Source organism: Dysidea avara, chromosome 7, assembly GCF_963678975.1.
Source record: "Dysidea avara chromosome 7, odDysAvar1.4, whole genome shotgun sequence".
NCBI classification, from domain to species: domain Eukaryota; kingdom Metazoa; phylum Porifera; class Demospongiae; order Dictyoceratida; family Dysideidae; genus Dysidea; species Dysidea avara.
Window position 1 is genome coordinate 38,035,657 of NC_089278.1, and position 14,996 is coordinate 38,050,652.

Genomic DNA, 14,996 nt, shown 5'->3' on the forward strand with positions numbered 1-14,996 from the left:
TTATCCAGTAGGAGAGAAAATATTGATTCAAAAAATTCGTACAAATCAATTACAAAATATCATTTTACAGCACTAACAAGAGATGTAGCAAAACACACAACACAAGCTTGTTCTGGCAGACATTGTTGATGGTAACTATGCCCTGGAGGGATATAATAACAAGATGTGACCTCATCAACAGTACACACTCACTCACCACACACAAAGGTACACAACCCCACTGAGGATGGTAAGTTAGCAGTTAATGATAGTGAACACACTGGACAATTTGTCTCTGACCTAATAAGGAAAAGGAAATAAGAGTATGTAGTGCTTTTGTTGCTAGGAGGTGTGTACCTGGCAACACGGACACCATAGTGACACTCAGAGTCCTCTAGTGTGATGATGTCATGAAGTGACTCCTCCCCCTGTTGGATCATGTGATCCCCACTGACCTCAGGTGACCTTGTAGCCAACAGCATCTGAAAATAGTTGTTAAAGTCTGTATAGCAGGCCAGCATTGACAATAAAACGTTGAACACACAAGAAATTCCAGTGATACATTTTAGCAACTGGTAACAGAAATATGCTAAGGGCATTGTTGTGGACTTATAGCTAGGTTACTTCTATATATACCATAAGCCTGATCTATTTCAATATGCTTTAAAATAGCTTAATTATGGTGGACAAAATATTCAAGGATAAATACAGAGTAACATTAAAGACATTCAACCAAGTCATCCCATAAAACAGATACACTGCTACTCACAGCATGAGGTCCCAGTGGGTTACGCCGAGGGTTCCACAGATAGGTATCCACCTTACCCAACATCTCGTAGGCTAAGTGTTCCTGTTGTAGCTGTAGTCTTGTCATGGCAACCAATATACGATTGAGGTGACACTGGAATGACCCTAAATCTACTGAAGCCATATTAATGTTATTAAGTAAAAGTGTCACTTGCAGTGGCCCATGTGATACCAGCAACTGCATGAGAACACTCTCCCACGTGATCATGTGATCTGGATGTTCTGGGTTACGGACTGAGGATGTGTCTGCCTCCACCATACACTCCAGAAACAGTTGCCACTCTTCCAAGTTGCTAGGTAACTGACCCCACCTAAGGGGATGATTTAACAATGTTGCATCATTCTCTTTAAGGATTTCAGTGAATGCCTCCTTCAGTCGCCGTAGTGACAGGCAAAGTTGAATGTATCCAATGGAATACCTGCAGGGATCACATGACAAGTACATACACAATATCACAAATATTAGTACACAGGTTCTAATAGTTCCTGCGCGTCGACAAATTTAAAGTGGAAGTCACGTGTGGTAATTATAGTTTGAAGTTCAAAATTAAATCGATTTGATTAGTCAAAATCCTATGCACGTGATTTCGCTTGTTTTTGTTGTCGCGCAAGAACTATTAGAAGCTGTGTAACAAAATCATTGCAACCGCCAGAAAATTTCTCCCAGTACAGTATATTGTCACTATTATAGTGACTGCTCTATTAGAGTATTTTGTTGTTCTTCATGGGACTGTGTGGAATAAATCATTTGAACGACTTCACTTGCCCAAACACTTTTCTCTAAATTGTAAGAACAAAGGTGTTAAAACTGTTGGAAAGCCATATAACTACACAGTAATAATTACACATCAATGATGATCAACCATTGCAACCACAACATTTACTACAATTACAAGTTAATGACTTTCTCTGTACACTCACTTCTTGTCCTGACACAGTTGGATCACATGATCCCGGTCATCAACACTAATGTGGTTGATGGTCAGGTTGATCAGTTGATCCAGTATCAACTGGGAGGGGTGTGGCTGTAATGACTGCATTTGATTGGACGAACTGAAATGAAATTGTATCAACATTGCCTCACACATACACCATTAACACCTGGACTCTGTTGTCATGATATCATCACAGTCAAGTAAACACTCTAACCATAGCAACACAAGATAGAGGTTGTCATGGAAACAAGCCCACTCAATCATTTCAGTTTTGTAAAGTTGATTGATATAGTTAGTGTAGTGGGTGTAACCAGCTTTCTCTGTTTCACTGGATTTGTCACTATCCATTGGATAATAAGTGGGGATCACATGATATAGTCTAGCCACCTCCCACATCTCCAAATAAGGGTAATTCTTGACACATGCCTCCACACTGGCCTCAGGGAAATTGGTTATCAACCTATAGTGGCATATTCGTGCACATGAGCACACACCATATGTTTTTTGGAGATAAAACAGTTTTAACAGAAACAGTGAAACTAAGTTCTTTTTAAACCAGGCGCACGCCCACAGCCGGCTGTGGGCGTGCGCCTGGTTTACTAAAATTGTTTTTGTAAAAGTGTGTGTGTGTACCTATCTACCTATCTATATATGTTTGCCTGTACGCACCCACGTGAGCAAAATCGTTTAATAACGGTAAAAGTAGCTTTTACGTAAGAAGTAAAAGTGAAATGAAGTCTGTATTAAACTTCTGCACAGGTGAACTTTGCTCTGAGGTGGTTTCTTTTCGGCGGACTAAAATACGGGTGTGGTGACTTTCCTCAGACTACCTTCCCCTTGAGGTTTTCAGGCATTTAGCAACTGAAAAACAACGGTGCAGGCCTCATACACTACCAGGAATAGCCTATCGCTTCGAGTTGAAAGGGGGCGTATCCCTTATGCACCTATCAATGTATTGCCCCACCACCCCCTCCTCGGGCGTAAGTGGGGCTTTACAGGGGGAATTGACACGAAACTGCTGCCCCACTATGGGGCATTTGACGATCGTTCAGTAAGCACCCAAATATTTTTTGTTGTAACTTCCTTCGCTATGTCAAATCCCGCGTTGCAACTGAGGCCAATGGTGGGGATTTGACACGATAGGTTTGTTCTACTATGGGGCATTTGACATTCGGCTGTGTCAAATCCCCACTATAGCCCCATGTATGCCCGAGGGGGGGTAGTGGGGCAATACATTGATAGGTGCATTACGTACGCGAACGAAAATGTAGAGCAGCTTTGAGGCTTTGTCGAGAGAATTTGTGGGAAAAAACACGTTAGTCACACTATAAAATAGTTTAGAAGATAGTTTTGTGCGTAATATTATGTTGGTAAAAGCAGTTTGTTTACAAACGCTTCCTTAGCAGTGCATAGCAACGTAATTGAACAAATTACGAATATTTCATGAAATACGAAATACGAGAATTAGCTAATAATATTATTGCACAACCCAACTACCCTATTGTAAAGTAGTAATACATAGTTGGTTAATTCATAGTTGTATATACTGGCTATAGTTAATTCCAGATGAGTTAGCTAGCTGCATGGTGCCTGGTTTTTATAAGTAGCACAACATCAACTTGTTTAATTAGTGGATACTGAAGGATTTTAGGTGAAGCATGGGTTCTCCTTTTTCAGAGGTGTGCAATCTGTTGGGATCAAAACCATTGTCTTATTATGAGGTTTTCTAGACTTGGGGAGTCTTTTAGAGTTCCACTGTATGTATGCCAAGGTGCCAAAGTAAATGCAATCCATTTAAAATTTGGAAATATTACTATAGACAAATTTAGGTTGCTAGGGGCAACTTTTGTTATTATGAAATTCATCCATTCAGTCTTCTAGTACCAAATTTCACATAACACCCTCTCACATATAACCCATAATGTCACACATACCTACTCATATACATTGGTAACCATGGTGACACCTTTCCTTCCTCCAAACTAGTAGACAATGATTGAAAAGCATCGTCATAGTTACCAGCAGACAACATCGTCATGACAACATCATCATCAACACACTTCTCCATACTGGAGATCATGTGATCCCAACAGGTAGTCATGACAACTGGATCACATGAGCCTAACTTTATCCTCAACTGACATATGTCCAACATTTGGCAATACCTGGATAACGATTTATATAAATAGTTAACGCAGCTAACAATTCTTGCAGTACTCTTCACAACCACAATACCTGTAAAGTGGTTGTGTTACACAACAAAGTTGAAAGCAGCAGTGGCATATATCACCATATATACAGTATTACGCACTACCATGTGTGGCTTGAGGTGATACACTATACATTAGTGGACTGCATATTGAGCATAGAGTGATATTGTAGAGAATTAACTTTGCTGGGCATTCATTGAATTTTTGTCAACCAAGCCGTGTAAAGTATATGTATTGAACTTCTCTAGTACTCTCTAAATATTAAGGATACATTAAAAACTTTGAACAAATACTAGTCCCAACACATCAGCAATACTCATGAAAGAGGGAACTCTTTAGGTATATCAGTTATGTGTCTACTGTCATTTCATGTAGTGAGCTGCTATTTGTATACACATGACACACCTTGTTATAAACTGACTGAGTCCCTCCCACAGGGGAAGTCCCTTGTTGGGAAAGTCTGGAAAATCTTTGTCACTTTCTATTGGCTCCGTTTGTTCTTGACTGTCCTTGACGGTGTTGTTATGGCTGCCAAAGAACACTTCAGCATGTAGACATGCCCCTAGCAATTCCTTGATGTCATCTTGAACAGTGTTGCTTAGCAACTGGTAACTGTAAAACAAAACCCAGGGCAGACTGGTCCCACATCTCATAATACAAATAATACAAATACACACAAAAAATATTTCAAATACTTCACTTTCTCTTAGTCACTAACTGTGGCTACATTTCAGTACAAAAGGTTTCCACGACTATTGCATACCTTAATTGGTCAAAGTAAAACATTTCATTTATCTACTAATTAAAATGTAAGGCCAAAAAAACACTTGTTGTCCAGCACTTCATATAGTATTAGTCACTGCTGGTCATGTATAGGCAAAACCCCTGTACACATGGGGAGGTGACACATGGGGAGGTGACACATGGCAACACATACACAATACATGTAATGGAGGGGGCTGGCCAGGGTATGGCAGCACAGGTCTGTATATTTCAAGTTTCACAGTTCAGATGTTTCAAAATTCAGCACTATTTATTTATACGTGACAGGATCTGCGAAAACTCAACACAACCACGCATATTTTTTTAAATTTATGTTCATTAAATATTTATAATCTACTTAGCCAAGTGTACCCTCTGGCAAAGTTTCAGCCTCATATGCCAATAACTTTCAGAGTTACAACCCTACAAAGTAGCAATAACAGAAATATTGATCAGTACAGGGAAAATAAATTACAGTGTTTACTAAAACAGTTGTAACAGAATGACAAACACTGTTGAAATTCACACCATTGTGTTTGCCATGAATAGGGGAATTGATCGCTGGGTAAGTCTTCCTTGTATCACCTTTTTCACTGCATACAGAGGTGTGAAGAAAGAATGATCTCTTCGGCGTGACGTACACAAATGCCCATAGCTTGCATGTCCTTAATAACGAAACAAAGATGTTCCAACTCCTCTTGAGTAGGTGAATAAGATGTTTTTATTAATTTTGTTTGTCTCTTTCTAAAGGTGTTCAAAAAATTTACAGATTGTTTCAATAATACGCAGGTATATATTCACCCATTGTATTCAATGCTTTATACTGTACATTTAGGCTTGCACGATTGTGTCACAGATCCGGTCACACATTTTGAAATAAAAATGTCAACTTAAGGATAATTAGTTTGCAGTCAACAAGACTTAAATTCTAAGTGCTAATGATATGGATGCTGATATACACAAATCTCTGAGCATCTCTCAAATTAAGAGATAGTGGTTTGAGGATACTTTTAGAACACAATTTGACTTCTCTATTATAGTATTATAGTGTTAGCATTAATCAATCTCTTAAGCCCCAAATATTTTTGTGAGGTCTCATTCTCAGGGAGGCTAAACTCTTCTTAAGGTGGAACTCCCTAGCCCCTCCCCCACTTTCCCACTGCCTATGCAAACAACACAGTACAGCAGGTTCTAAGAGACCTTGCACCACAACAAGACGTCACCTGTGGTATTTTTAGTTTGAAAAATTGATTGATTTGATTGGACGAAATCTTGTGCACATGATTTTGCTTGTTTTTGTTGTCTCTTAGAACTTTTACCTGCTGGGTATTGCATCATGTGATCCTTCTTCCTCCCAAAACTGTTCCAAGTGTGCCAACCATTTTGTTAGGGTGTGGTCCAAATGGGTGTGGTCACTGATGGTTTCCATGGAATTGAGTGCCACACTAGTGTGATGAATTCATAATGTTACCATGACAACTAGTGGTTACCTAGCAGCAAGTGTCTCCTGGGATAATTGTTCGGCCACAGCTGATAATATGCATGGCTTCTCTGTACGTGTTACATGGTATTATTGATGATGTCATTATTAATTACCTGCCACGTCCACTGGAACATCACTTGATGCAGCAGCTGCAGGGACTACATCACTAGTGTTAGACTCTATTGTCGTGGCAATGCTTGCTGTATCAGCTGTTGTCACAGTAACGTTACTCTGTGATGACACCCCCCCAGTCAATGATGATATGAGACCCTTCACCATGGCAACAGAACGTCCACCAGCATCCCGATTGGCTACATTTTCAGTTATGGTTGATGTAAGGGATTTCTTCACTTTGCTTAAGATGACGGCTGGCTTGGATCTCTTCTTTAATGAGGGACCATCAAATAACTCACTGGCAGGTTGTGTGGGATTACTAGTACCATACACTGATGAACTGGGGGAAGAAGCTGGGGAGGTTTTGTGAGACTGAACTGGACTATCCTCCACTGGAGTTGTAGTAGCTAGAACATGATAACAACACAGTGATGTTGTGTGTGTGTAATTATATACAAATAAACTGTGTCAAGTGTTCCCTTTTGATTTGCTAGTGATTGAGAAGTGCTGATTAAGCTTTTTATTGTGAAAACAGGTCACCTACATCATTATAATGTGGTGCATTTTCTACTTTACTGACATACCCCGGTATCCAACTTTGTATACAATACAAACTTATGAGGTTATGTGGTGAGCTGGTCATATGACAAAATGGTGGCTACATTAGGCAGGTCACTTTGTACACAAATGACACAATTGGTTGTATTATAGCTGGTCACATATAACAGGAGCAGCTAACTGTGTGTACACAATATTTTTACCATTAACAATTGGAGCAGTTGGCTGTTCTTCCTCTTGCTGCTGAGCAGTAGTGGGTGTGGCCACTGCTGCAGGTTGCTGCGGCACATTAGTGGGAGTGGCCATTACAGGTTGTTGCTGCACAGTAGTGGGAGTGGCTGCTGTAGATTGTTGCTGTGCAGGAGGCGTGGCTTCTGAAGGCTGCAGGATGGAAGGAGGGGCAGAGTCAGTCTCATCACTGATGGATTGCTGCTTCTTCTTTTTCTTTCCGCTCTTCTTAGTACGTTTCTTCTTTGATCCAGTCACTAACGGTATCACCTCAAAGTCATCACCTTGTCCTCCTCCAGTGGATCCCAGTGAGGCATACGGGGTACTACTGGCAGATGCAGCTGTAAGGCTTCTGTGACGATATGAACTTGTGTCCTCATCTTCTTCAAACAATTGTTCAGTCAGATCATGTGATCCAGCAAAGGGGTCATGTGATGCTGGTATTAATGGTTCATCTAATGTATCAAGTGATCTTGTTGGCTCATGTAATCCACCTGTGAACTCATGTGATTTCATTAGCTCATGTGATGACTCATGTGATTCTATTGGCTCATGCGATTCTACTAAGTCAAGTAATTTCATCGGCTCATGTGATCCACCTGTGAGCTCATGTGACCCATCATGTAACTCTTCTGGATCATGTGATCCATTCACTAGATCATGTGATTTATTATCAGATACTAAGGACACTTCCTGTAGTTCATGTGATCCCTCAGATACTAGTGGCAGTGACTCAATCATGATAGCCCCTGATGACTTAGTTACTATGGAAATATTAGCATCCATGATACCAGATGTATCCGATGGCAACAACAATGCTGGTTCATCCTCATCCCTTGTTATGACATAATCATGGGTCACATGATCTGGTTGTGTTGGCTGGTGTACCCACAAGCCTTCCCACTCATCTTGTTGATCTGTTTGTTGTTGTTGCTGTTGTGTATCTTGTTGTTGTAGATCATCTTCAAATCTTTCCTAATGAGACAACACACGTATAACACATTACAACACTAGTTTCAACAATGATAACATTACTCTAACTGTGAAGTATTAATTACAATGATGCCTGCCTAAAACCGTGAACCTTTGTTGTCCTAAACTAAGCAGCCAGCTTCAGTGAGCTGCTACACAAATGATCAAGAGAAAGGAGTGAACTGAAAATGGATAAACTATGACCTTCTAATACAGAGCCTTCTCAGGATAGCACTCACAATAGACAGTTATCTGAACTAATGTTGGTGGAGGTGATTGCATATCTGAAATGGTTCCTCTTCCATTAGTGTCCATGATGTAAGGAGATGATACAAGTGAGGCCATTAATTCACACACAAAACACTCTATTACTGCACACACTAATTGAAAGCACTTCACATGATAATGGAGCAGTATGGACATCAGTTAACAGACAATTCAATTAGTACTGTATAACGGCGTAGCCCTCAAAATTAGCCAAATTGCACACTTTTTTCATAAAAGCATGAAACTTTCCACATAAATAGTATATTCCTCATGACGTATTTTTGATATAGTGCCATCGTAGATTTGACCTTTGATGACCTTTATGGTCATTTTTGCACAGAAATTTGACCATTTCTGTCTTTATCTCCCTGAGGCATTAATTGGCATGCTAAAACATGGTACCAAAGTAAAGGTCTTGTTAAACGAAACAACTTGGGTTTTAATAGGTAATTACGTTCTTAAGTTATGATTGTCTTGAGTTTACCTGCCCTTGGAGTGTAAATTACCCATGGGGAGGTAAAATATCTCAAAATTCATGGGTAATATAAATGATCATAACTTTGGAATAAATAAAAACTGAGTTGCTTCGTTCAAAAAGATTTTATATTGGTACCATGTTTTAGCAGGTTAATTAATGCCTCAGGGAGATAAACACAAAAATGATCAAATTTCTGGGCAAAAATAGCCATAAAAGTCACCAAAGGTCAAATCTGCAATGTCACCATATCAAAAAATTTATGTCATGAGGAGTAGTACTACAGTATTTATGTGGAAAGTTTCATCATTGCTTTTATGAAAAAGTGTACGATTCTTGTATTGTGCCGTTATACTAAATGCCAGTCAAAAAAGTGCACAAGTCACAACTACCACATAATAATATTATTTAGTTTGGGCTCACAAATCTTTTTAAAGCACACAAACATGCTATTAATTGTAACTACAAAAGAGTACAGTCTGTTGATCATAATTTGCATGTTTTGTATCAGCTTCCAAAGAGCTCAGACACCTCACTAATAAGGACACCTTTGATAATCAGGACACTTGTACATGGTCCCAATTGTACACACAGATATTATAGTCTCTAAACGTGCATACAAATGGATCATGTTTGAACAAGTGCCTGGAGTTATGCTGTTATCAGAGCATCCTTTATGAAGGTATACAATAACATGTCATACCTCTTGATGTTGCTGTTGTTCCACTTCCTGTTTATCATCTTGTTGCTGTGGTGATGGCTCATGTTTGGTGTAGTCAGCCACACAATCCTGCAACACTTGTAGGTCTTCACCACTATCAGTACAATTGTCAACAATTTGCTGGGTCACAACAACCAGGTGGTAGTTGCCAGGGTTACCACACAACCCCCTCCAATATTTGATGTGATGAATGACCATCTGTGAAGACATACAACTAACACATGTAGTTATATGACTGCTACGTATAATCAGAATTTCTTTTTTTCCAGACAATGAAACAGACTGATTTAAGTGATACAGATATACAAGGAATTCTAAAAGTCTAACAACTAGGCCTCAATTTTCTAGTATCTAATAGTTCATACGCACCATGTTTAAAAGTGAATTTAATTACAAATAATAAAACCTCATACATGTATCATCATAGATAATATGTTTCTATGTGGAAATTGTTTATTTGTGTGTTTGTGGACATTGGGAGAAATATTGTTTGCAGCAAGTGACAATGGCAGGTACGCATCAGCTAATATTTCAGCAGTAGTACATACAACTTATCGTCACTGCATTTACACAACCAAAGAAATGTGTGATAGATTGAAATAAATTTTATGCTACAGTACTGCTCAGCTTGAGCTAACAATTGCACAAAGCAGTGCCTGTTTTCTGATGTTATAACAAAGCAGTGGAAATACACAACAAAAACAGTGAATATCTAGCTAGCCTACTACACTCTACCTGCTACAAGTGGTATAAACAACAGTAAAGAAACAACACTGCACTTTCTGTTTCTTCAGGAAATTTGCACCATCTATTTGAAACACCACATTTCACCTTTAAACTTGAATTTTCACTTGTGTTGTTGTTTACTACTAGCCAGTGTCCCTACCCAGTCCAGCCAGTGTCCCTACCCAGTCCAGCCAGTGGCCCTACCCAGTCCAGCCAGTGTCCCTACCCAGTCCAGCCAGTGTCCCTACCCAGTCCAGCCAGTGTCCCTACCCAGTCCAGCCAGTGTCCCTACCCAGTCCAGCCTCCTCCTATAGGTGGCAACTAACCCAGCTGTAAATAACAAACACTAATTTGAATGTCTGTAGAGGCCATAAAGTTTTCACACACTGAAACGAGGATGGCCCAAGACAATATGGCCATATGTTGTATATTATCAACGATATTATTATTATTATTGGATATCAGGTAACTAGTGGGATGGCATAGTACTTTTTAAAAAACAACAACTTACTAATAATTTTATACTGTCGTACAAGCAGAAAAAGTTCAGATACTACTATTCAGCTTATTACATTATTTCTACACACTGCGTCCTTAAATATGTTATGCTGTTATGTCGATATCCAGTCTCCACAAAGAAATATTTCAACCATGACAACATATATACATCAGATATACACAAAGCTAAGCCCCACCTTGTAGGCTTGCAGCCACTCCCCCATATTAGCCAGCTCCTGCACACAACGCTGCACACTTCTCACACTCAGTTTAGCTATCTTGTTACTATTATCATATAATACCAGCAGGCTGTCTGGATTGCCCACTGCAACCTCCACAATGTTTGTCAGTTCATCTGTCCACAAGATCAGGTGACCCCTGACTGCATCAAACACATACAGAGAACTGTCCTGCCAGCTAACCAGGAAGTGGGCACTATTTAGAATGGTGTACATTATCATGGTAACAACACTATTGCTCACCCATGTACTAACAGCAATTGAATGTTACTAACAACTGGGTGGTCCACAGCCAATTGGAATTGGGGATTTTTTCTATAGCAAGACAATGAGCAAATCAAATAGCATTTGTGCAATCAAACACTGGAATATTGGGATTTGAACTACTTAGTGAAAGGAGACAAAATGTGGCTAGCTCAAGGTAATTACATAATTAGAAAGTTGTTTCTGCTGCCTGTACTAGCTTGTAAACAGAACAAATGATTTCCATAGTGATGGATTGATACAGTGCAGGCTCCACACCACAAGTGGTTCCTTATTACACAAGTTATAATAAAGTAGTTTGTGTCTGTTCATAACTACAGATAGTATACAATGTCCCCTAGATAGTACTGAAGGTATCCAGTGCTCCTAATACGAGTACCAAATATTTCAAGATTTGCTCATTAGGACAAGTTTCTACAACTTCCATGATCAAATAGTGGAAAATGTCAAAGCCTATATTTGATGCAGTGTAGCTCGTCATGGTATGAATGCCCTAATTTCATGTTCCAGTCAGTCAGTCAGTCAGTCAGTCAGTCAGCGGCACTTCCCTGGCTCCAGCCAGAACATCATCTGGTAATTGCCTAAGCAACTGATTGGCATGGCTGCAGGGTAAGTGAGTCATGCAAAAGGTGTCTTTCAATCGAGTACATCAACGATTTGTAAACTCTTAGCAATGTAATAAATTCTATACACTCTCAGTGATTCAGACATCCGTACCCTCCCAGGTGTTTCCCCCCACTGATATGGATAACTGAAGTGTCCAATGTGCACACATGATACACACATGGCTTACCCAATGCCTAGTAATGGAGTAGGAGATGCAGCTTGAATAAGTTCCCTGAATTTGTGGGTCTTCACTACTTTGCCAGTGGTCCATGCCTACAAAGATCACATGATGCTGATTACATCATAACAAACTCTCACCTCCCACACACGACAACCAGGTCTGGCTGAGTACACTACGACATTAGAGGCCTCCAGATTCTCATAGAAACAAGCACCATAGTTACCCTCCCGGGGTTTAGTCCCCACCTGGATCACTCCAATACTGTGGAGGTGGGGCTGGTAAACTAACCAATCAGATTGATTACACAACTCACACTCCTGGTCTGATTATAACACACTTCTTAGTACTGGATATGAGCAGGCTGTCTTGCTGGTAACTCTGGTAACATGATGTCATCGTGAACAAATTAGGTTAGTATATGATGACTGACCAGTTGTACGATGGAGCACTTAGCATCATAGATGACTCCATCTGGTACCTTGAAGATGTTCTTGTTGCCCAACACTCTGGATAACTGTAACATGTTATATTAGGTGCATACACAATGTAGTATAGCAAACACACAGATTACAAGGAAGCACAGTTAACATGATCTACATGTCATACATGATCATGATACTTCCATCTTAAAGGAACAGCTAAAACAGCTGCAGAGACCTAACCTCACTTCCAGCAGGAAGGCCTACACACATTACACACACATCTAGACATAGTACACACACATGTATATACACAATGACCACATACCCTGGGGACGTTAGCAACAACCACTCTTCCATGTTCATCACCATAGAACAGTCTAAACCCTTTATCATCCCATACTGCATCTCTGATCACACATCCTTTCAGCAGTGATGAGCTGTGGATCCTCTAAACAACACACATTATAACTACTAGTGTATTTAAAAGTAAGGGATCCAATTAATAAAAAGTAGTCTAACAAGAGATACAGATGATGGCTTTACAACACTGTTATGTGAGAAATCCCTATGAATTAATATATAACATCGGTTCTTAGTAGCATTATCATGCGTTATAGCCTTGTACCTTCAGGTGAATATAACTCCACATTGTTTGAGTGAATATGAAAAATGTTAGGAGATTTATTACAAACCCAAAACAATCTAATCAGAGTCTGATTCTTGTAAGATATGCAGGTGACTGTACTATTACATTAGTATTAGGGCGACTGCTTTATTAGAGTATGTTGATTTCAATGCTGATCTCGAGTAAGCATCTGGCAGTGATCAAAAAGTGGCGTGGTTGTCATACCTTACTTTAAATCAGCTAGGCATTATGGAATGTGGTCAGTGTGTCAAGTAGTGTGGCTACCTACTCCCTCCTACAGTAGTACAAGTGCTTTAAATAATTTTGTGGTGTCTACACATATAAGTGTGTCAAGTTTCAACATGGAAAACTATGTGTCAATATGATTTCCTTTATGAAAGTTATATGGCAGGTAATGACAAGGTGGAAACTTGGGACAATAAAAGGAACATGCCACACATGAGCTTATTGTTGTAGTGTAAAATGGCAGTTGATGAGCTGTGTTTTTATTCACTAAACTAATAAATAGAGGCCTAGGGGCTGCCTTAGAGCCAGAATTAAACTGTTGGCATTATAAACTTAACCAAACATACAACATTACCTTAGACACTTGCTGATCTTCAAGGTTTAGCTGCCAGAATATCACGTGACCACCACTGTGTGTACAAGTCACATCATTACTAACAAGAAATCACGTGACACTCACCCACACACAACTGCTAGCACAGCACCATCCGGAGAAAACCTGAGCAGAGTTACGCCCCCTTCTTTGTTAGCTATCACTCGCAGGTAGGACAAGTCTTCATACCGGAAACAATACACGCCCCCACTGGTTGCACCAAGAGCCACGTGATTCAACGAGTAGTCCACACAACAATACTACCGGTAAACAATCCGTACAATAAAAGAAATGTTGGTAAACGTGAGCTGACCTTTAGTCGTGTACTGTATCCTAGTGCGTCAAATAAACTGGATGTGTCCTGTACTTCGATGAGGGAGTAAACTCCCTGCTCCATTAATAAACCCACAATCAATAATTTAATCTCAAGCGCCGCAACAAAAGTAAAGTGCAAAATGATTCGTATATGCGCGCTATCACCAAGAACATTGAGTTGGAGTTTACTCCACTACACGAGTAAAAGACAGTCCAGTAGTATTAGTGACGTCACTATTGAAGGGGGTGTGGCTGTGCCTGTGTACCGTGCGAGGGAGAATGAGCCAGTCGAGGTACTTCGTGCTAGACTACAATATCAGAGTAGAAAGAGGGGAATGTTGGAGAATGGACTAGTACTGAGGTATTTTATTATTTTATACTGCGTGTGTGTTGTCATCACTATCGTAACAGTGTTGTATTGTAAAATATATGTGGTAGTCTCGCGTGGCCAGACCCGAAATATCGTCGATGGTAGTCTCGCGGCGCCCGACCCTAAAAGGAGGGTCTGGTGAAACTCTGTACAAAAAGTTTGAGCTCTGGAATGTTTATTGGATGACGTTTATGTGTTACGTAAGTGCACTCTTTACGTCACACCATCCATTCAACCAGATCCGCTTACAGCATTACCAAACTAATAGCGCTATTTTATTTATTCAACATTATAACGAATCCAACAGAATTGCATGGCCGTTTTCTCAACGATTTTAAGCGGCAAAGTCACCGGATGTAATTAACCGTAAGCCGCGAATCTTTTGAAATGTACGCATTACATAATCAATTTGAAATGGAGCGATCTGATTGGAGCTTCCAACATTCTGGCAGCGCCAAACTTTTTGTATGCAGTTTCACCAGACCCTCTTTTTAGGGTCGGGCGCTGCGAGACTACGTCGATGGTGGCTGATAATGTAGAAATTTTGTGAAATTTATTTTAGAAATGTGGAATTTTGACGGAATGTGGAAATTATTTTGAAATTTCCAACTTCAAACGAT

At 39.9% G+C, this 14,996-nt stretch overlaps 2 protein-coding genes across 3 annotated transcripts in view; one reads left to right on the top strand and one right to left on the bottom strand.

Moving 5' to 3' along the window:
- On the bottom strand, window positions 1-14,143 carry LOC136262251 (BLOC-2 complex member HPS5-like). Of its 2 annotated transcripts, XM_066056461.1 has the most exons (24): window positions 14,005-14,143; window positions 13,779-13,951; window positions 13,674-13,728; window positions 12,773-12,895; window positions 12,456-12,539; window positions 12,339-12,403; window positions 12,163-12,286; window positions 12,032-12,117; window positions 11,218-11,289; window positions 10,933-11,170; window positions 9,494-9,709; window positions 7,147-8,051; window positions 7,052-7,107; window positions 6,290-6,697; window positions 6,184-6,244; window positions 6,013-6,138; window positions 4,337-4,543; window positions 3,656-3,886; window positions 1,888-2,181; window positions 1,708-1,839; window positions 749-1,205; window positions 337-461; window positions 197-279; window positions 1-142 (listed from the first exon to the last, which is right to left on the bottom strand). In XM_066056461.1, exons 1-24 carry the CDS (start codon window positions 14,086-14,088, stop codon window positions 60-62), a joined length of 4,488 nt encoding a protein of 1,495 aa, XP_065912533.1. In that variant the 5' UTR covers window positions 14,089-14,143; the 3' UTR covers window positions 1-59. The 2 variants fall into 2 exon arrangements, with proteins under 2 accessions (XP_065912533.1, XP_065912532.1); XM_066056460.1 differs by having other exon boundaries at window positions 7,052-8,051.
- LOC136262258 (succinate dehydrogenase assembly factor 2, mitochondrial-like) overlaps window positions 14,108-14,996 on the top strand; it is a 3,140-nt gene continuing 2,251 nt past the window's right edge. The window contains exon 1 of the mRNA XM_066056472.1: window positions 14,108-14,367. Coding sequence (XP_065912544.1) covers window positions 14,147-14,367 — 221 coding nt within the window. The 5' untranslated portion in view covers window positions 14,108-14,146. The remainder of the gene's footprint in view (window positions 14,368-14,996) is intronic.

Excerpts from the sequence above, each read along its gene's own strand:
- LOC136262251 (XM_066056460.1), bottom strand. The coding sequence starts at position 14,088 with ATGGAGCAGGGAGTTTACTCCCTCATCGAAGTACAGGACACATCCAGT. Across the intron at positions 12,540-12,772 it reads TTGTTGCTAACGTCCCCAGG|TTATCCAGAGTGTTGGGCAA; the intron begins GTATGTGGTCAT and ends AACATGTTACAG. Across the intron at positions 1,206-1,707 it reads CAACTGTGTCAGGACAAGAA|GTATTCCATTGGATACATTC; the intron begins GTGAGTGTACAG and ends TGATCCCTGCAG.